Here is a 23,665-nt window from a genome sequence, read left to right on the forward strand (position 1 = left end):
ATCGCTTCACTATGTCTATTTTCTTATTTCTCTGAGTTAAATTAAGAATTAACAAATACTTTAAGTATAACTTTATAAATGAAAGTATCATAATTATGATATATATGCTTTATTTTATTTAGACAATATCATTTCTTATGCTACACCGCATTTTTCATTGGAACTAAGCGGCATTTGTATGGGCATAAGCGACGGAAACGTACTACGAAGGTCTTTGCTATTAAGATGTAAACAACTTTTCCCCATTTGAAAAAGGTAAAGAATGTATATTTAATATAAAACCCATATCAGTTAAATTGCCCTTTTTCATACATTTCAGATGGACGTGCCTGCTTACAAGTCGACCATTGAAGAAAATTAAAATATAACAAATGATACAGTTCAAAAGAGATCGATTTTGAATCACTGATTATAAGTACCCTTTTTCAAATCTATATCAAGTAAGCAATAAAATAAGTGAAATTAATAACAGTCCAAAAAAACTGTTAAATGTCTGACTTATTTTTCGTATACAATACAATCATAACATGAAAACTACTTTGCATGCAGTGTAAATAGTGGGGATACAGTGTTTTTGGTGGTGGAACCGTTCTACATACATCATGTGATTGTATGGTTATCCTATAAGGATGTAAATATCCACTGAAGAAGATAAGCATATCCCTCTGTCCCCTAAAATTAGTGATGACCCAAAATCAATCACCATGTTCACTATTCAGAATCTCGTTTTTACTGGAGATTTGTTGTTGATGTAATTTATCATCAGTACAGAAATATAATGTCTACCATACAATTAGCTTAACCATTACTCGCGACATTTTGTGAATGATCCTTGTGTTGTAAGTGGTATTCACCTTAAATAATAATGTAAGAATTTCACAAAACTTGTCAAATACATGTAAGTATTCTAGTAAAAGAAGCATAGTAGGGCAGTCTGTCGTCAAGGGACATAAATGTCCCTAGCACAGTCAAAGGGTTAATGATAACTTTAAATGAGATTTTAGTTAAGTATTAATGCTTGTTTTAAATTTCACTTGAAAAATGTTGTTATTTGTTTTAACCTTTTAAACCACCATTTGACATGTTTGACAGCCAATTATTTAAGATTACATGTAGTCTATTTTACACTGTTTAACATCTAACAATCCAGTACATGTAGTCTACTTTACAGTTTTAAAAATATAACAATAAAATTTATACATGAAGTCTGCTTAACAGTGCTAAAAATATCAGTTAAACAATCAAATACATGTAGCTTACTTTACAATCATTGTGTTAAATATATAAATGATTTAGACTTTTGGCTCTCTTGTAGATCAACAAAACATCTTAGCAGTATGTCATTCCAATTGAATTTGCCACCCTCTGCCGTGGCAAAGTTGGCCAAAACAGAAGATGACTTGCCAAAGAAAGTGTCCAGAGAGGAATGGAGAAAACAGAAAGAGCTTGAGGAAGCAAGAAAGGCAGGAACAGCTCCAGCTATGGTGGATGAGGAAGGAAAGTAAGTTTAATTTATACGTAAATAAAGGATTCATACATTGAAAAAATCTAAATGCTTTGAGTGGAGATTATATATAGATTTAGGTTGTTTCCAGTAGTGACAAAATGAAGCCACCTTTTAGAAAATGATTTCTTTATTACAAGAACATCTTTCAGTTGCTACATTGTAACATGATGCTGTAATAAATGTATAGGTTTTTAGTTTTGCTTGAAGATTTTGTCCAATATATTTTGAAAATGGAGAGTTAAACAACTTCAAAATCAGTGACAAACATGTACACCTCACTACATATCCATTTTTTTCATTTATCCTGCAACCAACCTTTCTACTATACAAATACAGGTGTGCAGATAACATGAAGCGATAAAGGTTTATTTTCCTACAATGTACAGTTATTGTCTATATATTTTATAACATAATAAATGAAATCTTAATTGTCTTTTAGAGAAATAAATCCTCACATTCCTCAGTATATTATGCAAGCTCCTTGGTATTATGGTGTAGATGCAGCAACACTCAAGCATCAGAGAGTTCAACCAGAGACAATGAAACCTATATCTGAAGTGGGAGCATGGTACAAAAGGGGTGTTAAACAGGTATTTTCAGAAAAAGTTGATCTGATACACAAATACAAAAATGTATTTAAATTCGTGGAGTAATCAAAGAATAAATGCTTTTTGAATAACAACGTGTATATATATGATTTTATCAGGTGTAAGTGCCTATAAATAGCAACATATAACATACAAATCTATTAGAATGTGGATTAATCAGTACAAACACTAAACATAAACAAAAAGTATATACATTGTATGCAGTTTATCAGGATCTTAAGTACTTCAAACTTCTTCAGTTATATGAAAAGGTTAGAATAGGAAATTAATTCCATAGTTTCAATAATTTTGTTGAACTTAAATTTAGTCACAGAATTTGATGGTCTCTGTGTATCATGTTTTTCAAAGATGAGCAAAGAAATGATTGTCTTAAAAGATTTTTGCTAAAAAGAAACTGGATATAGAGCTTTAAAAGGTCTTGCAAGAATATTGTTTACTAGTACATAATGTTAAAAAGATGATGTCATTTTATAAACAAAGGTTGAGTTTAATTATTGAATAATATTATAGGGGTCAGTTGCTACAAAATTCAGAAAAGGAGCATGTCAAAACTGTGGTTCTATGACACATCAAAAGAAAGATTGTTTTGAAGTAAGTATTATTCACATATTTTATAGCAAAATATATTCTGAAAAAAACTTTAAAATATTCAGCTTCATCACATTCCTCAGTATATTATGCAAGCTCCTTGGTATTGCTACAAAATTTAAAAAATGTGAAATATTTTCCTGTATTTATTACTGTGTTGGAACAAATTTTATAATAATATTTGATTTTTATACATCCACCAGAATTTGGCCAAATGATTGCTTTTATGTATCTTTGAAATTGTATATGAGCAACTTATCTGAAATGTCTTGTTTAAAAGTTTTTACTGTTTCAATTGTGTCTTTTGCATTTTTTGCATTATTGAAAACAGCAATATTTTCTAAATTTGATCCATACGATTCCATAGCAATATTTTCTATATTTGATCTAAGACATTTGGATCATATGTCCTTTTAATCCTTACAGAGACCAAGAAAGATAGGAGCTAAGTTTACAGGGGACGATATTGCACCTGATGAACATCTACAACCCAACATAGATTTTAGCTATGAAAGTAAGCGAGATCGATGGAATGGCTTAGATCCAGAAGAACACCAAAAAAAGATTCATGAAGAGTTTGCTCGTATTGAAGAGGTGTGTTAACAGCTAACTAACATAGCTTTTCTGACCAGTACAATCATTTTCAGATACATCATCTGAACAAAATGACATTTTATTTATTTTTATTTCATGAAGTACAAAGCAGTCATGTGAATGGTGTTTAAAAGGGAGTTTTTTTTTCGGTTTGACTTTTGGTATATATGGCGTGAAAATTATATGCATATTGAATTTTTTTTTTTATTATTTGTAATCTTCTAAAGAGACCAATAATTAAGATAATATATAAAATCTATACAGTAAATTGGAGAAGAAAACAAATGATTGCCAACATTTGGATATCTGTAATTGAAGAGAAATTTTAAAGAAATTTGGATGAGAATACTTTATGGTGTGTTTGTTCTTGAGATAAATTTTCATGAGGGTCTAGAAATTCTAGATAGGATTTACAAAATTGAAAATAATGGCCAAAAATACAAAGAATAGAAAAATATGGCAAAAATAGAGAATAATGTGGTGCTCGAATATTAAGAATAGAGAATAATGGGCTACATTCTGTTCTTTTATTATGTTTGTTCTTTTCTGGTATTTTCTATGTTGATTATATCATATAGTTCCACCCATATCCTTTCTTTAAAAATTCCCCAACACCTTTTATATGATACAATGTATATCTTAAATAAATGAAAGATTATTTTTGTTCTTATAATGGTAGATTACCTTTAATACATTATTAATATTGATAACTAATACCTTATAATTTATACATATTACAGGCAAAAAGAACTTTAAAAGAACAGAGTTTAGACTTGTCATTAATGGAAGGTGATTCAGACAAAACAGAAAAGGTAAGTTGGTAATGATTTGTATACATTTATAGATATTGTAGTTCCTTTTATTGCATATTCTTAATTGTTAAGAATTATCTGTCAGTTTTTTTCTCACCTGCCCGATATAGGATTGCTATTTCAAATGATGGCTACAGCAATGTCAAATATAGTTAATTTTGTGATTAGGTTAGTGTTAAGGAACCTAAAAACAGAAAGTCAGTGATATTTGGTATGCAGTTGCATATTAAAGCTTTTGCACATTTCATTTCCAAAGAGACTAATTGGTCCCACCCCCACTCTCTGTCATGGTCTATTGACTTTGAAAGATTTGTTTAACTTGAATGTGTTAAAATTTCAACATATGCATTATCCTATTGAAATTACATACAGACAAGACATCACTGTATCAACAGTTTATTAAACTTTCTTTTTTTCTATGAATTGTTTGGTCTTTATAATTCCATTTTCAAAAAAAGTAGTCTCAGTTGGTTAAGCACTTGAGTAACTCTTTATCACATATATGCTTACCACCATTAATTTTGCCTATCACTTGTTCGTAGACAATAATTAGGTTAACATGACCTAAGTTTGATCCACTTGCATCTTTTACTTTCAGAAGGATTTTTATTTCTCTTAAACAAAAAATTAAGAAATGTTTGAAGCTTTAAACTGCTTTGTTTTGATTACAGAAAACTGACAGTGATGATGAAGACAAGTATGCAGATAATATTGATATGCCTGGTCAGAAATTTGAGACTAAACAGAGAATTACAGTCAGAAATTTACGTATTAGAGAAGACACAGCTAAGGTAATTGTCAGAAAATTTGCACAATGGAAAATAAACAAATTTGGTTGTCAGAAATTTATGTATCAATGAATACAAGGCTACAGAAATTTTCAGAAATGTATATATCAAATAGAGAATTGACAGTTAACATGGTTAAGGCAATCGTTCCAGTCTTAAGTATCAGAGGAGATACAGCAATGATAATTGTCAGGGAACTGTAGATTTAGGAATAATAGTTTTATACCACTTTCAAAGACAAATGATCTATTCTGCTATTCAAGGATCAGGAAGCAGTCATATTTTCCATCCAATACCTAATTAGAAGAAAATACTACCCAGTAAATAATTTTTTAAGTGAAAATATAAAAATTATGGTAGAGAAAATTGAAAATGAAAATTGATCAGGGTCAGTAAATTTTATTTTTACATCTTGTCCACATTTCATATCAAGATCAATAACTTCTCCCCAGCATTTCAACGTTTTTTCAGACTTGCAATTAAATTGTTGATTCTTTTCTCACGAAAAGGATCCCTTAGTGTTGAATCTTATACATGTACTTAAAATAAAATCAAGTACCTGAAAGTTCATAAAGTTGAGTCAATATTTTGTTTGATTGTAGGCAAATATTTTATTTGTAATCAGAATAATCAAAACTATATACTGTGGATTCAATTATGTTCATGGGTACCAATTTTCGTGGATTGGTGGAATATTGCATTTTCATTGATATTTAATTTCGTGGTTTTGCCAAAATCTTAAAAAGAGGCTTATGAAAAATGGGTACTTCATTAAACATTTTAATTCGTGGTTCACATATATCCACGAAAATTGGTAGCCCAGGAATAATAATGAATCCACAGTATAAAGTTGTTGTTAAAAAGACACGTCAATTACATGCACAGATATGTTTAAAAAAATATTTCTTGCTCATATTTTTGATTATTTTTTTTTCAAAAATTAATATTTGATATAATTCAGACATGTGATATATTTCTTTCAAAGAATTACACGATTGTTGCATTTCATTTTGTTCTTATTTTTATCTACCTACACATAAATTATGTTTTAAAATACATAGATTAATATGTATTTTGTAGTATTTGTACAATTTGGACGTGAACTCTGCATTCTATGATCCAAAAACCAGATCTATGAGGGAAAATCCATTCCAAGGCAAAGACCAAGCTGAGTAAGTTTAATATATTCTACATTAAATGACAGGAAGTCTCATCAATTTTTTGAAGATTTTGCGGGGCCTTAGTGTACAGACCCAAATCAACATTTTTTCCATTTCAGCTCCCTTTGGGTGCATATTTTTTGTCTTGTCTGCATTGAAAGTCTCAGGATAGGAGAAATATGTATGCTAATCCAATAGAGGTGTAAGCTATTTTTATAAATATTTATATTTCAGAAGGTAGAAAACCTGAATGCTTCATACCTAGTAAATAGATGCCTTATGCTACGAATTTCTCAGTCTGTCCATTCTCTTTGACCTCATAATGATAGTTCAGGGACTGCTTTCATGTAACTTTCACATTCATTATGACTAATTGGATTATAATATTTGGTGTATGGGATCCTTACAAAGTTTACATGCACGTCAGATAGGGTTCACCTGACCTCCACCTCATTTCATGGATCAGTGATCAAAGCTAAAGTTATGTGATAAGGTCCGTTTCAAAGATACTATACACAGTAGGTCAACTATATTTGGGGTTTGGAATCATTGTAAGGTGTACATATCTTTCTGACAGGAATCATCTAACCTTAACCACATTTTTATGGTTCATTGGTCAATGTTAAGTTTATGTGATACTTATGGTAAAGCCTTTATCTCAAAGGCTTTCAACATGAAATCAATCAAGATCAGTAACGAAGGCAAGATATTTCAGCTTGCACACTGTTCTTTAAAATAAGTTTAAGTTAACAGTAAAATAAGACTTACACACAATAACCTGCAGAGGTACTTTGGGGGTCTGGACCCCAAGGTTAAACTAAAAATGTTAGGTCTAACACAATTAAGGATATTTTAAGAAATTTAATACTAACCATTTTATACATGTATCATATTTGACAGCAAAATGTTTTGAATAAATGATTTTATTTCTGATATTTTTAATGAAACTACTCAAATGTATCTTATGCCAACATAATGCTAGTGTTGACAATAAAGTATGGATAAGAATGTAGGAATGCTGAAGAAATTGTGTGATTAGAGAACATTCCTCTCATTATAGTAGTAATAACACTTGTTAACAAGAGAATGAGATTACCACATGTAGGATTTGTCATTAAACATGGATTCTATCCAGTATGTTTTGTGCTCAATATATACTGCTGTTTATTTCTTGATGTTTTACAAAAATTTGACTTACATTGGAACTTATGGGTATACGTAGTATAACTGTTTTTGAATTGATGCCAAATATTGAAAAATTGCTAGTTTTTCTTTACACCACCTGAATCAGTTTTCAAAAATGAAAGAAATTATTTAGTAGTTTAAAAGCAATAAATGGTGAACATATGTGTTTTATTTTTATTTTTAGGGTGAAGTTTACAGGAGATAATTTTGTAAGATTTTCTGGTGATGCTGCTGAATTTGCATCAAATCAAGGTAAATTAACATTTTAATTACATAATTTTTTGCTGGATATTTAGATGATGTACAACATATATGTTTGGAATAATCCCAAGCATTTAAAATCTAAATTGTAAACCAATGATTTTCACAAGTGATTTTGTTTGCACAACTTTTGCTTGTAGAAAAAGAAACATAAAAATATATTGTGGTGAATATTTTAAACTTTGATCTTCTTTTATATAATAACTTCAGCAAAGTTAGAAAATTGCATTTTAATAGAAAATAGCTGTGAAATCAGCTAAAAGGGACTAAATACGAGAAAAATTATCCACAAATATAATTTGGATTACAGTATACCCTCAGCAGTGAATTTGCAGATGCTATAGATATAATGGTATAGTCCTTTATCTCTTTTTACTTTGTTTATTGCCTGGATCATGCCATTATTTCATAATGGACGCCTTGAGATTTAAAAAAAATGATGAGTTTATCTGAAAAATTGAAATCAGATACCATTTGATTTCGGAGGAGGACTTTAGAAGTATCACATAATAAAAGAACTTTTGTGAGCACGCTCACATACCCGATGCCCCCATGATAAAAATTTCATGTGGATATGCATATCTACATATTATGTCCTGATTAACTAAAAAGTTTTATGAAATTCTGTTGTGTGGTTTCAGGGGAGTTGCCCAGATTGTTGCAGTAGTATATTATGACCAAAGGGGCATAACTCCTAGAAAAACAGTGAATCATATTTTCTGTCAATATACACATCTAGATAGTATATCCTTATTATCTATAAAGTTTCATGAAAATCTGTTGTGTGGTTTCAGAGGAGTTGCAATGACAACCCGTTGCAGAAGTATATTTAGGCCAAAATTCTAAGTTCGAAGGGGCATAACTCTTAGGAAAAAATTGATTTATAATTTCCTGTTGATTTGCACATCTACATAGTATTAAAGTCATTATTTTAACATGTTATCTCTGTTGACAGTATTTGCCTGGAATGCCTATGAGTCAGGAACAGATGTTCATCTGCAGGCAGACCCTACAAGGTTAGCAATGCTGAATAAAGAAGTAGAAAAGAGGAAAGATGATTTTAAAACTAGTTTAAAGGAGGGTGTTTTAGCTAAGTATGGTGGAGAGGAACATTTACAAGCCCCTCCTAAACACTTACTGATGGCACAAACAGTAAGTTATTGTTAGAAAATTACAATTAACCTAACTGACAAATTACACATACACCCCGTATATGTAAATTCAGAATTAAGTGTCTTTAGATATAGGAAGATGTGGTATGAGTGCCAATGAGACAACTCTCCATCTAAGTTACAATTTATAAAGGTAAACCATTATAGGTCAAGGTACGGCCTTCAACACGGAGCATTTACTCACACGGAACATCAAGCTATAAAGGGCCCCAAAAAATTACTAGTGTAAAACCATTCAAACGGAAAAACCAACGGTCTAATCTATATATATCTTTATCTATATTGAATATTAGACTACTGTGATAATGCTGGGTTAATAAATTTCAAAATAAACCTTTCTGCAATACAAATGTGATTTAATGAAAAATTCCCTGCATGAGATTTCCAATCTATTTTGTGGGAAATAATATGGTTTATCAAAAATTTATCCAACTAGATAGAACTGGTTTAAATGCACAAAGAATAATTGAAATGCTTTTCCTGATATTAGCATTAACAAAAAACACATTGCATTATATTTCTGAATTTACAGTATACATGTATATAAGTAAACTAATATTGGAACAAATTAAAGTTCTTGAAACAATGATTAATGTTTAAATTCAAAACAGAATGCTATGGATTCAGGCATTTTTGTTGGTACAATTTTTTTTGTAGATTGATGAAATATTGTATTTTCTTGGATGTTTAAGAAATAATTCTTTCATGCCATGCTCTATGCTCATTTTAACAAGAGGTAGGCATTATATTTGTCAATATCTTTATACCAAGCGTTAGTGAGGTGTAAAACGTTGACAAATATAATGCCTACCAATGTTAAAACTAGCATAGAGCATGGCATGATAGAATTATTTCGATTCTAATAAGAAAATTTTGAACTTTTGTACTTCGAAGCGGACCTATAATTCACGTTCAAAAGGCATCCATTTTGATTTGATGAAGCCAAAACATTACAGAAAATCAAACCGCTTCACAATAAACAAATGAAAAGATACATGTAAACTTACTTTTAGAATGATTTTTTTTAATTTCCTAGCGAGCAACACCAAAACAAATGTCCATTTTGATTACCTGCATTGTCCAAAACACAGCTGTCATTGCTATTTCAATTGTGATGTCACTCACGTGCAGCCCATGTTTTATTGGAATTAGAACATGGCTTTGTGAAAAAAAGAATATCATATTAGAATTTAGTTCTATGTATTGGAAATAGAATTAATACACGCTTTAGGAAATTCATATTTTTTTAACATTTATATTTATGGTATACCTACATGTATTCCAAGGAAAATCCACAAGAATTAGTACATCTGAAAGAAATGCTAATTTTTATTATATTATAAAGTTAAAATGTTGCACAAAGCTTAAAAATTTTTAAACAACAATTTACTTTTTTATGGTGATGTCTTCCGTTTTTGGGGCTTATATCATTTGTTCATTAAAAAAATATCAAAATTTGCAAGTTTGTAATGTAGAAAAAAACAGGTTTGAAAACAATTATAACTAGTATGATATCAAAGTGGATTAATATGTACAACTTGATGAAAATTAATGATGGCGAGAAAAAATATTTTGGAAAAACAATTTTTCAGAGATTGTGGGACACGCATGTATCACCATAACAAAGACACAACTCAAAAAATGGCTTAAGCTTTACATTAATTACATCAAAATTGTTGGTACCAGCTATTTTTTTTTATTAGATATTTTGAAATATCAATGAAAATGTAATTATAAAGCAACACTTTTAAACCTGATAGTAAAACTAATACATGTAGCATCTATTATTATATTTTAATATTTCCATTGATGTATTGGATTTATGTATGAAATGTGATGAAAACTTGACATGTTATGTTTTTACAGGAAGATTATGTGGAATATTCTAGACATGGAACTATTATTAAAGGAAATGAGAAACCTGTTATTAGATCTAAATACGAAGAAGATGTGTATATAAATAATCATTCAGTAAGTATTTGTTCTGTTTCTTGAACAACAGAGGGTCAGGATTGGTGGGAGGGGGTTCTTCGTTTCTGTTTTTTTAAATATTTTAGGTAATTTTTTTCTAATCTTTATAGATTTTGCCTGTTATTCTCTATTCTTTATATTTTAGCACCCCATTATTCTTTATTCTTTATATTTTTTGCCCATTATTCTGCACTTTTTGCTCATAGTTCTCTATTCTGTAAACTCCATCCAGACCCACATAACATGTTGATTGATTGATTGTTGTTTGCCTAATGTACAGTGACAAATATTTCATGCATTTTAAGAGTGTGAACAAGTAAACGATAAATTCATCGGTAGGTTCTGCTAACTTACTCTTGAATAATATATTGAACTATACTATTGTTTAATGGAAATTAAACCAAAAAAATATTTATGCTTCTTCTGAAACAAAACTGAACTGTATTTGGCATATAAAATGATTGTAAGTGTTACATGTCCACCTGACAGGGTTAATTCGACTTTCACCTCAATTTCATGGTCAACCCTTGTCAATCTTATGGGTTTGTCTAACCTTCACTCGATTTTCATGGTTCATTGGTCAATGTTAAGGTTAGTTTCTCAGAAACTATAAGTAATAGGTCAACTATTACATGTCAGTCTGATAGGGTTCATTTGAAGTGTAGAGAAAAGGAGATGGTCAGTTTCTGAAATACATTAAGTAATTGTTTATAATGTTAAGTTTTTTTGGTACCTGTAGTAAACCATGATCTTGAAGACTTTCAATATAAATTTCATAATCAATAAAGCAGGCCAAAGTTCTTCAAAAGTGGTCATCAGAAGGTTTTGACCACCAAAAGTTGGAAGGGACTGACACATTTTTATACGACCGCAAAAAAATTTTTGTGGTCGTATATTGGTATGACGTTGGCGTCGTCGTCGTCCGGCGTCGTCGTCGTCGTCGTCGTCCGAAGACACATTGGTTTTCGCACTCTAACTTTAGTTTAAGTGAATGGATCTTTATGAAATTTTACCACAAGGTTCAATACCACAAAAGGAAGGTTGGGATTGATTTTGGGGGTTATGGTAATAACAGTAAAGGAATTAGGGGCCAAAAAGGGGCCAAAAATAAGCATTTTTGTAACTTCCAGACATAACTTGTGTGTTAGTGTATGGATCTCTCTGACATTGTACCACAAGGTTCCATATCACTAAAGGAATGCTGGGATTGATTTTGGGGGTAATTGCCTCCAAATTTTAGGAATTAGGGGCCAAAAAAGGGGCAAAAAACAAGCATTTTTCTAGTTTCATGACAATAACTTGTGTGTAAGTGTATGGATCTTTCTGAAATTGTACTACAAGGTTCCATATCACAAAGGGAAAGCTGGGTTTGAGTTTGGGGGTAATTGCCCTAAACGTTTAGGAATTTGGGGCCAAAAAGGGACCAAAAAACACATTTTTTTCTAGTTTCCAGACAATAACTTGTGTTCAAGTGTATGGATCTCTCTGAAATTGTACTGCAAGGTACCATACCACAAAGGGAAGGCTGGGATTGAGTTTGGGGGTGATGAATCATAATGGGGGTTCAAAAAATTTTGGGGGGGGATTTATTTTTTTTTCCTTTTTTTTCTTTTTTTCCTTTTTTGTTTCTTTTAAAATTTTCCATTTTAAGTTGGTTATTTCTGATTTATATTTAAAATCAAATAATAATGATATGGTAGGAGATACACACCAAACAGGATGTGTAAATTATTATATAATAAGTATTGTGCAATAGCAAGAAATTTTCAATTGCACAGTATTGCACAATAGCAAGAAATCTTCAATTGCACAGTATTGCGCAATAGCAAGAAATCTTCAATTGCACAGTATTGCGCAATAGCAAGAAATATCCAATAGCACAATATTGCGCAATAGCAAGAAATTGTCAATTGTACAGTATTGCGCAATAGCAAGAAATATTTAATAGCACAGGATTGTGCAAAAGAAGATACTTCCTATAAATTGCTTATTTCTTGACCAATTTCAATGGGGTTTTATTCTTGATTTCATGGGGTTCTTTAATATGCTGAATCTAACCGTGTATTTAGTTTTTGGATTTTGGGCCCCGTTTTTAAATTGGTCCACATTGAGGTCCAAAGGGTCCAAAATTAAACTTTGTTTGATTTCATCAAAAATTGAATTATTGGGGTTCTTTGATATGCCGAATCTAACTGTGTATTTAGATTCTTAAATTTTGGTTCCGTTTTCAAATTGGTCTACATTAAGGTCCAAAGGGTCCAAAATTAAACTTAGTTTGATTTTAACAAAAATTGAATTCTTAGGGTTCTTTGATATGCTGAATCTAAACATGTATTTAGATTTTTGATTATGGGCCCAGTTTTCAAGTTGGTCCAAATCGGGGTCCAAAATTAAACTTTGTTTGATTTCAACAAAAATTGAATATATGGGGTTCTTTGATATGCTGAATCTAACCATGTATTTAGATTTTTGATTTTTGGGCCCCGTTATCAACTTTGTCCACATTGAGGTCAAAAGGGTCCAAAATTAAACTTTGTTTGATTTCATCAAAAATTGAATTATTGGGGTTCTTTGATATGCCGAATCTAACCGTGTATTTAGATTCTTAATTTTTGGTTCCGTTTTCAAATTGGTCTACATTAAGGTCCAAAGGGTCCAAAATTAAACTTAGTTTGATTTTAACAAAAATTGAATTCTTAGGGTTCTTTGATATGCTGAATCTAAACATGTATTTAGATTTTTGATTATGGGCCCAGTTTTCAAGTTGGTCCAAATCGGGGTCCAAAATTAAACTTTGTTTGATTTCAACAAAAATTGAATATATGGGGTTCTTTGATATGCTGAATCTAACCATGTATTTAGATTTTTGATTTTTGGGCCCCGTTATCAACTTTGTCCACATTGAGGTCAAAAGGGTCCAAAATTAAACTTTGTTTGATTTCATCAAAAATTGAATTCTTGGGGTTCTTTGATATGCTGAATCTAACCATGTATTTAGATTTTGGATATTGGACCATAATAGGTGAATGTCCAATTTAAAATTTTTAAGTTCTTAGACCACATTCAATCTGTGTTAGAAACCTATGCTGTGTCAAATATTTAATCACAATCCAAATCCAAAGCTGTATCAAGCTTGAATGTTGTGTCCATACTTCCCCCAACTGTTCAGGGTTCGACCTCTGCGGTCGTATCAAGCTGCGCCCTGTGGAGCATTTTATTGGTATTTTACAATGGAAATAATAGTGAGGACCAGCAGATTTTGTTCAAGGACCACCAAGGGGAAGAGATTTAGAGAACTATGGCTGGCGACATTTCAGTATATGCATTCTTATTTAACATTTGGATAAAAAATGAAAGTTGTCAGTAAAGAAAATATATCATATGTTCAGTCAAAATATCAGTAAATTGACATTTTAATTGTTTATTTACAGAGTGTATGGGGATCTTTTTGGTCAAATGGAAAATGGGGATTCAAATGTTGTTACTCAACCATCAAAGAATCATACTGCACAGGAGAAGCAGGGAAAGAGGCAGCACAGGTGAGCATTAACCTGATCTGATATATAGTACATTGTACCAGACTTGTCTGTATGAGATATAAATAATTTTGGTCATAAGATCACTTTTAAAGTGATGTCTGCTCAGTTGGAACTGAAAATGTCTGAATACTGACTGTTTATTTGAATTCAGCTTATTAGTAATTTTGCTGTTAAGAATCTTTGACTGACCAGATGAAGAAGGTTTTTGTTTACTGTAAATTCAGAAATTTTTGCATGCAGTTATTTTTTGACATTGTTAGACAATGGACAGAATGCATGATTATTTATTATAAATTTAGGAAATGCTGCATACAAATAATGCCATCAAAATGTAAAATGGGAATTTTAATTTTGTCAAACCTGTCCGGCACAATTTTTGGAATACCGGTAATAAAAAACATTTCCAAATTATCAGTATTCAAGGTTGTTGCATGCATGTTGAATAAAAGCCAATCTATTAGATACAAATCGTCATGGATTTTGTGAATGAATTTAGATACTAGACACAATTCAAATTTTTAAGTAATTTTTTTTTAGAGCGAATGAATAACCTAAGAAATTAAGAACCCTTGAAATAGAAAGTTTTTCTACAACCAAAAAAGTTGATATCATTGATAAATGAATGAACCCATGCTATATTTGAAATTGATAATTGCATAATATTTACAGATAAGAGGTGTTATGTTTTGTTTTGTTTTTTTACACTGTTATAATTATAAATAAATTTCTACATCAGAATGAGATATTGGCCATTGAGAATGGAGATGAATCACCCGTAGAAGAAGAGCCACAAAAATCATTATTAGAGGTAAGTTTATGTATGTCAGCTTTATACATTTTGATACATTTTTACAGTACATCTTTTGAAGTATAAAGACGTAATCAGACAAAGATTGACAGTAATCAACAATATGCTTATTTACAGAAGTGGATATACATGTATCATTTTATACTTTACAGGACAAAAAACTTTGATTTCCAGTAGTGTGGGCTATGCACCAATGAGTAAAAACCCAATTACACAATAAATAAATATTATATACATTTAGAACTCATCATTTGGTCTTCAACAAGTCAAGCTGTAAAGTTCCTAGAGATGAGACAAAAAGTTGTGATTATAACAGATACTACCAAAGATCTATCATCATCGTGAAATTCTCTATAAGACAAAAAAAAACAGAGATACCAACTAAGACAATCATAGGCGTGGTTCCTGACTTGGGTACATGATAACATGAGCTGTGTTTAATTTTAGTACTAAACCTTTCTCTCGCTTTTTTTCTCAATCTATTGTGGTTTGAGACACAGACACTTAAATCCTACCTCTTTCCTAAAAGTAGTGTTGGGAATTGGCTGGAAATTGTAATCGATTGCATAGTATGCTTTTAGTTATTTAGGAACTGGTAAAACTTTTGCATGTCATATATATTACTTTAATAAAATTACCCAAACATACAGATGCATAAATGCAGAGTTCTGTACACCAAAAACATTTGTGTATTTACAAAATGGTCATTTTATGGGGGTTTCAGGACATTTCTTATATTTACAGGGAAATATCAAAAGGTTTTCATAAAAAAAACATTTTATACATACAATTTTATTTTATCAATCATGAAATTGCTAATTTATTAAAATAAAAAACTTTTAATAATTGACTGATTTTCGATAATCAGAACATCACTTCCTAAAAGTAATTTTCTTCTTTGCAGTGAACTAAAAATTAAAGAACTCATTAATAACTTATTTTAGAGTCAGATTCCAGCTTTAGGGATAAGTAACATAGATCGAGCTATTACTAGGATAGTTTCTTTGTGTATAATAGTAATGTTGATGGGAAGTATTAAGAAATGACTGTAATTTGAATTCATTATGCTTACAGCAACATCAAGAGAAAATGAACGGAAAGAAAAGAAAAAAGAAAAAGAAGAAGAATAAACACAAGAAACATAAAAAGAAGAGTTCATCAGAAAGTAGTAGTGAAGAATCTGAAGATGAAGGAAAGATAAACGCAAAGAAATTGAAAAAGGTAAGTTTATCACAAAAACCAGTATACTGTTTACATACTTTCTTGCATCAGATCAACAGCTTGTGCATATTGATTTTATAAAGTTTTACATGATCAATTTTGATTTTATAGCTATTTGCCTTTGCAGCCAAATACACAAAGTATTATAGTTACTATATATATATAAAAATATTAATTTTCGCGAACCATTTAGGTCACGGAAATTCCATTTTTTGCCATCAGTAAGGAGAGTTGTACAAATAATGTGAATACACAGAACCCCGATCCAATTCATCTTTTGCTAAAAATATTTATCATTTTCTGTTTTATATCTCCTAACATCATTCCATTTTTCTCTAATTTCGATTAAAATATGCCAAAACCTGCAGTAAAAATAGATGTATGCCCCAAATAAACATTCCCCGATTGGTTGAACTACTATGGCGTCGATGTAAAGCAACGAAAGCCTCGATGTAAAGCAACGCAAGCCTCGATGTAGAGCACACGCTTCCCAAGAGTAAGGAGAGTTGTACAAATAATGTGAATTCACAGACCCCCGATCCAATTTATCTTTTGCTAAAAGTGTTCATCATTTTCTGTTCTGTATCTACCAACAACATTCCATTTTTCTATAATCCCGATTTAAACATGTCGAAACCTGCAGTAAAAATAGATGTATGCCCCAAGTAAACATTCCCCGATTGGTTGAAAAGCTGTGGCCTCGATCTAAAGCAACGCAAGCACACGCAAAAATTTCCGTTGAAATGTTGAACTTCGACCCCGAGCCAATTCACATAGAGATTTTCTTGCGCTCAAATGTAATTCTAAGTGAAGTATACTGGTAAAGTAAAATTATGTTCTTTTACAGAAATATTTACACATTTTATTATAAATGTATTGTCATGCTTCTGCATATTTACGCTGAGCTTTAGTTAAATATAATTCTATACAAATTTTGTTACGTCAAGCATTAAGAGTAAGAATATATTTCCCACCCTAACAAGAATATAATCTGTGTCACCAAATAAGTTTATCAGCATCTTTCTGAAATTTTCCAACAGAAAATAGCGTTAATTATAGAGATATTTTGGTGAGTATTACTTATTAATGTTAAGGTTCTCCAGAGGTGGTTCTCTACACCTTCTTGGCGGTCAATTTAATCCCATTTATCAATTATCCCCGATGGCGATGACACCCAGTCAATATTTGTGTCATGAGTGAAAATCTTATCTATTTGATGAAATAACTTCTTCATTGACTGTACATGCAACATTTTTGTAGTTTTTGATAACCGTGCACATTCCCATTGCATGTCCGCAAGATAAATGGGTTATGCATTTGTGAATTGTGTAAGTACAGTAATATTGTGTGATAAAAATTTGTGACGGTCAGTGCATGATCACGTGACATTATTATTTGTAAACAAACGGGCTCCCCATGTAACACGTGTCGGAACTATCCATACAAGGTGCAATCAATCTATTATTTCACTATTTGATGATATTTCTGTGTCTGTTTGTAGGTTTTGCAGATCAGATGTCATAGTGTAGTTTCATAGACAAAAAAGTACATGTACCATGAATCCGGGTCCGTTCGCGCCCATTCACGTTCGCCCCCTTTCACGTTCGCACCCCGGGTCCGTTCGCACCCTTTTTATTGATTTTGTCTTAAATAATTTTTCAATCATATTTTGGTTAGTGTTTTGCTTTAAATATTTTTTTTGTTCATTGTTTTAAAATGAAGTGACTTTCTAAAAACGATTTTTGTGTTGAATAATTTTTTAATCGTGTTTTGGTTATTGTATTGCTATAAACTGAGACTACTATAACACAGAGATTGGTCACTAGAGATTTATCGGATTATCTGAGTCTCCGGTAGTTAGCTACGTTATTTTAACGTAGTTTCGTATTCGACCGTAGCAGACGACATATATCACCTATCACTGAGAATACTATAACAGTATCGGATATTATTATTTTTCTTTTAAAAATAATTTTAAAACAAAATTTAATTAATAAAAAAAAAAAGAATATAGTTTTATCTTTCAAATGCAGTTATCTCTATAATTCATATTTAAATTTTTGTTTTTAATCATTAATAATTTGTTAATAGTTTGTTATTATGCGGCCACTCTTGAAAATGTGAATGTGATTAATCTTATCAATCTTACAGTTACATTGTTTTGCTACACGTCCGTTAATTGTATCTAATATACAAATATTTTACCTGTAAAGACAGGTAGTCTCAAAAGCATGGGAGATGAATTTTGTTTCACAGCGGGGTGCCCAAGGTACACGAGGCTCCGTTTATTGCAGTAAACTTTTATTCTATACTTGTATATTAAAAAAATATAGATTCTATGAACGTTTAGAAATATTGAAGTCTCCTTCATCTTATTTATTGTATGAGCATTTCTAAACCTCTTGAAATCAATGTTTAAACTGATAATACTATAAAGATTTAATTGACAACTAAACAATTATGACAAATAATGCGAAAACACATATTAACAGCACTTTATGTCAGTTTTCTCTGCTTTTTTAATTGAAAAACTAGAATGTTATTTCATAACTTAACTGTTTAATTGACAACTAGAATGTTATTTCATAATTTTACTGTTTAATTGACAACTAGAATGTTATTTCATAGTTTTACTGTTTAATTGACAACTAGAATGTTATTTCATAGTTTTACTGTTTAATTGACAACTAGAATGTTATTTCATAGTTTTACTGTTTAATTGACAACTATAATGTTATTTCATAGTTTTACTGTTGAAAGGACAATAAAGTTGTTAGAAGTGTAGATTATATCTGAATATTCTTTCAAAAGTTTAATTATGAAATACAAAATTTGTGTATATAAATCCTGATAAAAGTTAGTGAAATAAATTCAAGATTTTTACTTATAGATCTAATGAATGGTAATTACTATTGAATGTATTTTCTAGGTATGGAAGAGTTAGAATTAAAGTAGTTGGTATGATAAGGCCCCAATATGGCCCCCATTTCTAGCTAAAATTTAAAATTTAATGGCCATAATCACAATGTATCATAGTTGAAACAATAACTATTTAAAGGCATTTTTATTGAACATTTATGTATCTGTGTACTTTTAATGACATTGATTTGAATAAATTTCATTTTTCAACCAAATTCAACATATGAAAAAAGCAAATTTTCATTTTTGATCCAGCCATGCTGGATCTATGTGATCACTCTGGAATCCGAGATGGTGCAGAATTCAAAGTTGGAGACATATCATGAAATCAATTATGTGTTTTTATGACTTGCAAAAACTTTATACATCATTTTAATCATCTACTGTCAACTTTTGACATGTTACTTACCCTTAAATTGAATAAAGGATGGTCAAATAGCTTCTTTATTTTAGATATACACTTGCATACAGTCCTTTGTAAATCAAAATTAATTGCTATTTATGAATTAATGTGAAAAAGTAATATATCAAATTTAAGCAGTTGAAAAGAATTATGAAAGTATTTTATCAGTATCTTATGCTTGTGTAAGTAATTGAATAAAATTTGATACAAGATGTGCATTGATATCAAAGTTGATTCCCACACTTTTTATAAATGCTATTTTTCTATTTCTTTTCTTAGGCAAGTTAGAGTTCTGATATAATACAGTATGATAGACAACTGTCATTATTTGCAATCAATTTCACTCAAAAGTGATTAATGCCAATCGTAATTGACCACTGTTAATATCTATTGTATTACATAAATGAATACACAATTATAGACCTAAATAGTATACATAAAATTACTTTTGATTTACACTACATAAAATTATTCTGTAAACTATTTTTCAAAGATGAATGATGAGGGATAAATAAGAACAGACAAAAAACAAAATATGTATAAAAATGCAAGCCGGGTCTTAATAATATTTTACTTGTAAAATCAGTGTTATAATCATATGATATATATTAGACAATAATTTAGGTTTATTTAAGTTACAATTATCTTTAATTTGCTTGAAACAATTAACAAAATTGCACAACTCTAACCTGGGGATTTTCTACAGGCTTGTATGCAGAATTTGACAAAACCATGAAATCAAATATTCACAAACATATAATTTTTCCTAAATCCACGAAAAATTGGGACCCATGAAAAGAAAGGAATCCACATTATCAATTATTAATAACTTTTCAATAGAATATAATGCATACTTTTAATTGGAATCTGATGAAGGCAACTAAACAGATGTGGTATGATTGCCAATGAGACAACTATCCTTCTGACCAAACCTTAGTACACAGTGATTATATAACATCTAAGACATATGAGTAATTGTTTCTTTATTTTATAGGCACTGACGAAAGAGGATGAGCATCGAAAGAAAGCAGAGGAGTTATTACAAATTGATGAGAGGAAACGTCCATATAATAGCATGTATGAGGCTGTAGTTCCTACAGAAGAGGAAATGGAAGCATGGAGAATGAAAAACTTACGAAGTGACGATCCTATGGCTCATTTTAAGTCATAACTACTGTTGATGTGATACTAAATAATATTGTTGATGTAAAATACTGTAAATAAAATAATGGAAAAACTTGTACAATGTACCGGTAATACAATTTCTTTCCTGATAATTCAGGACGAGTACACTAGTAGTTATTGACTCTCTTTTGTTAATAAAGTGCACAATGGGATATCTTCCTTGTCAAATGGAGATAAAGTTATGTAAATTTGGTGCTATATCAGTTATATGTAACAGAAAATTTCTTGTCACTGTAAACATTTTGTCTACAAAAAAATAGGTTTCTTCAACCTCCTTTTCTGATTGACTGGTTAAGTTTTGTAGATTTGGTGATGACACTTTCTCTTTATTAAGATAATTTCATGAAAGTCTATAATTTTTTGAGGTTACAGGAGTATGATTGATTGATTTGCATAATATTCCAGTGGAAAATATTTTATGCATGTTCAAGTTGAGAACAAATTAATACATCAACCAAGTTCAACAACAACAACAACAACACTTTATTTTAAGAGGGTTACACATTTAGCTATATAACTAATCTTCCTTGAGGCCCTCATCATAGAAAAGTTCTGCCAAGTTAGTTGACCAAGATGGAGGTTGGAAAATTTGGACAGCCACTGGGAAGAGAAGGGATTGTTGGGATTAGGCAGAAATTTGGCCTTGCAACAAGCCACCTACTGGGGTTCTTAAACATTCAGAAAATATGGCATTGTCTCAACACAGGATATCAAGTTTCATGTCCCTTTTCCAACCTGACATGGCTGCATATTCATATGTTCCACACTGGCAAACAGATTCTCTCCAAGCATGATTCTGACTACAGGATGGGAGAAGTCCAGGTAACCATATTGCTATACACCAATGTATTTTGTATATTCACTGACCTGTAGCAAACTTGGGTAAAAGGCCTTTTACATACCTCTAGGTCAATGTACCTTGCATTTTTTTTGGCAAATGAATGGATTGAAACTTGATCCTATACCAAATTCGAGATAGGTGTTTTTTTTTTTTTTTTCATTTTATCATTTTTTCGACAGTCGCAGAATGCAAGACATAGGGATTATCACCAAGTGGTGGTGGGGTTAACTATGTAAGGTTTCCCCCCTACGTGAGAAAAGACCTTGTTGCTAAGGTAGTTTTTATACGACCGCAAAAATTAAAAATTTTTTGGTCGTATATTGGTATGACGTTGGCGTCGTCGTCGTCGTCGTCGTCCGGCGTCGTCCGAAGACACATTGGTTTTCGCACTCTAACTTTAGTTTAAGTGAATGGATCTCCGTGAAATTTTACCATAAGGTTCAATACCACAAAAGGAAGGTTGGGTTTGATTTTGGGGGTTATGGTACCAACAGTTAAGGAATAAGGGGCCAAAAAGGGGCCAAAAATAAGCATTTTTGTAACTTCCAGACATAACTTGTGTGTTAGTGTATGGATCTCTCTGACATTGTACCACAAGGTTCCATATCACAAAGGTAATGCTGGGATTGATTTTGGGGGTAATTGCCTCAAAATTTTAGGAATTAGGGGCCAAAAAAGGGGCAAAAAACAAGCATTTTTCTAGTTTCATGATAATAACTTGTGTGTAAGTGTATGGATCTTTCTGAAATTGTACTACAAGGTTCCATATCACAAAGGGAAAGCTGGAATTGAGTTTGGGGGTAATTGCCCAAAACGTTTAGGAATAAGGGGCCAAAAAGGGGCCAAAAATAGCATTTTTCTAGTTTCCAGACAATTACTTGTGTTCAAGTGTATGGATCTCTCTGAAATTGTACTGCAAGGTACCATACCAAAAAGGGAAGGCTGGGATTGATATTGGGGGTAATTGCCTCAAAATTTTAGGAATTAGGGGCCAAAAAGGGGAAAAAAAACAAGCATTTTTCTAGTTTCAGGACAATAACTTGTGTTCAAGTGTATGGATCTCTCTGAAATTGTACTGCAAGGTTCCATACCACAAAGGGAAGGCTGGGATTGAGTTTGGGGGTGATGAATCATAAGGGGTTTCAAAAAATTTGGGGGGGGGGATTTTTTTTTTTTCATTTTTTTTCTTTTTTTCATTTTTTTTTTCTTTTAAAATTTTCCATTTTAAGTTGGTTATTTCTGATTTATATTTAAAAGCAAATAATAATGATATGGTAGGAGATACACACCAAACAGGATGTGTAAATTATTATATAATAAGTATTGTGCAATAGCAAGAAATTTTCAATTGCACAGTATTGCACAATAGCAAGAAATCTTCCATTGCACAGTATTGCGCAATAGCAAGAAATCTTCAATTGCACAGTATTGCGCAATAGCAAGAAATATCCAATAGCACAATATTGCGCAATAGCAAGAAATTGTCAATTGTACAGTATTGCACAACAGCAAGAAATATTCAATTGCACAGTATTGTGCAAAAGAAGATACTTCGTATAAATTGCTTATTTCTTGACCAATTTCAATGGGGTTTTATTTTTGAATTCTTGGGGTTCTTTAATGTGCTGAATCTAACCGTGTATTAAGTTTTTGGATTTTGGGCCCCGTTTTTAAATTGGTCCACATTGAGGTCCAAAAGGGTCCAAAATTAAACTTTGTTTGATTTCATCAAAAATTGAATTATTGGGGTTCTTTGATATGCCGAATCTAACCGTGTACCGGGGTATTTAGATTCTTAATATTTGGTTCCGTTTTCAAATTGGTCTACATTAAGGTCCAAAGGGTCCAAAATTAAACTAAGTTTGATTTTAACAAAAATTGAATTCTTAGGGTTCTTTGATATGCTGAATCTAAACATGTATTTAGATTTTTGATTATGGGCCCAGTTTTCAAGTTGGTCCAAATCGGGGTCCAAAATTAAACTTTGTTTGATTTCAACAAAAATTGAATATATGGGGTTCTTTGATATGCTGAATCTAACCATGTATTTAGATTTTTGATTTTTGGGCCCCGTTATCAACTTTGTCCACATTGAAGTCAAAA

At 31.1% G+C, this 23,665-nt stretch overlaps 1 protein-coding gene across 1 annotated transcript; it reads left to right on the forward strand.

Annotated features, from left to right (window-relative positions):
* The first annotated feature begins 158 nt into the window (after positions 1-158).
* LOC127733019 (pre-mRNA-splicing factor SLU7-like) lies at positions 159-20,831 on the forward strand. Its single transcript, XM_052242272.1, has 15 exons — positions 159-255; positions 1,316-1,501; positions 1,947-2,097; positions 2,626-2,706; positions 3,130-3,297; positions 4,038-4,109; positions 4,781-4,900; positions 5,978-6,069; positions 7,427-7,494; positions 8,459-8,655; positions 10,542-10,646; positions 14,078-14,185; positions 14,922-14,993; positions 16,068-16,214; positions 20,531-20,831. The coding sequence occupies exons 2-15, from the start codon at positions 1,338-1,340 to the stop codon at positions 20,705-20,707; spliced, it is 1,722 nt and encodes a 573-aa protein (XP_052098232.1). The 5' UTR covers positions 159-255; positions 1,316-1,337; the 3' UTR covers positions 20,708-20,831.
* The last annotated feature ends 2,834 nt before the right edge of the window (positions 20,832-23,665 follow it).

This window comes from Mytilus californianus, unplaced genomic scaffold (genome assembly GCF_021869535.1).
Source record: "Mytilus californianus isolate M0D057914Y unplaced genomic scaffold, xbMytCali1.0.p SCAF_3, whole genome shotgun sequence".
In the NCBI taxonomy this organism is placed as follows: Eukaryota; Metazoa; Mollusca; class Bivalvia; order Mytilida; family Mytilidae; genus Mytilus; species Mytilus californianus.

Coding starts and splice junctions, on each gene's coding strand:
- LOC127733019 (XM_052242272.1), top strand. CDS start 1,338: ATGTCATTCCAATTGAATTTGCCACCCTCTGCCGTGGCAAAGTTGGCC. Junction 6,070..7,426: donor CAAGGCAAAGACCAAGCTGA/GTAAGTTTAATA, acceptor TTTTATTTTTAG/GGTGAAGTTTACAGGAGATA. Junction 14,994..16,067: donor CACAAAAATCATTATTAGAG/GTAAGTTTATGT, acceptor TTATGCTTACAG/CAACATCAAGAGAAAATGAA.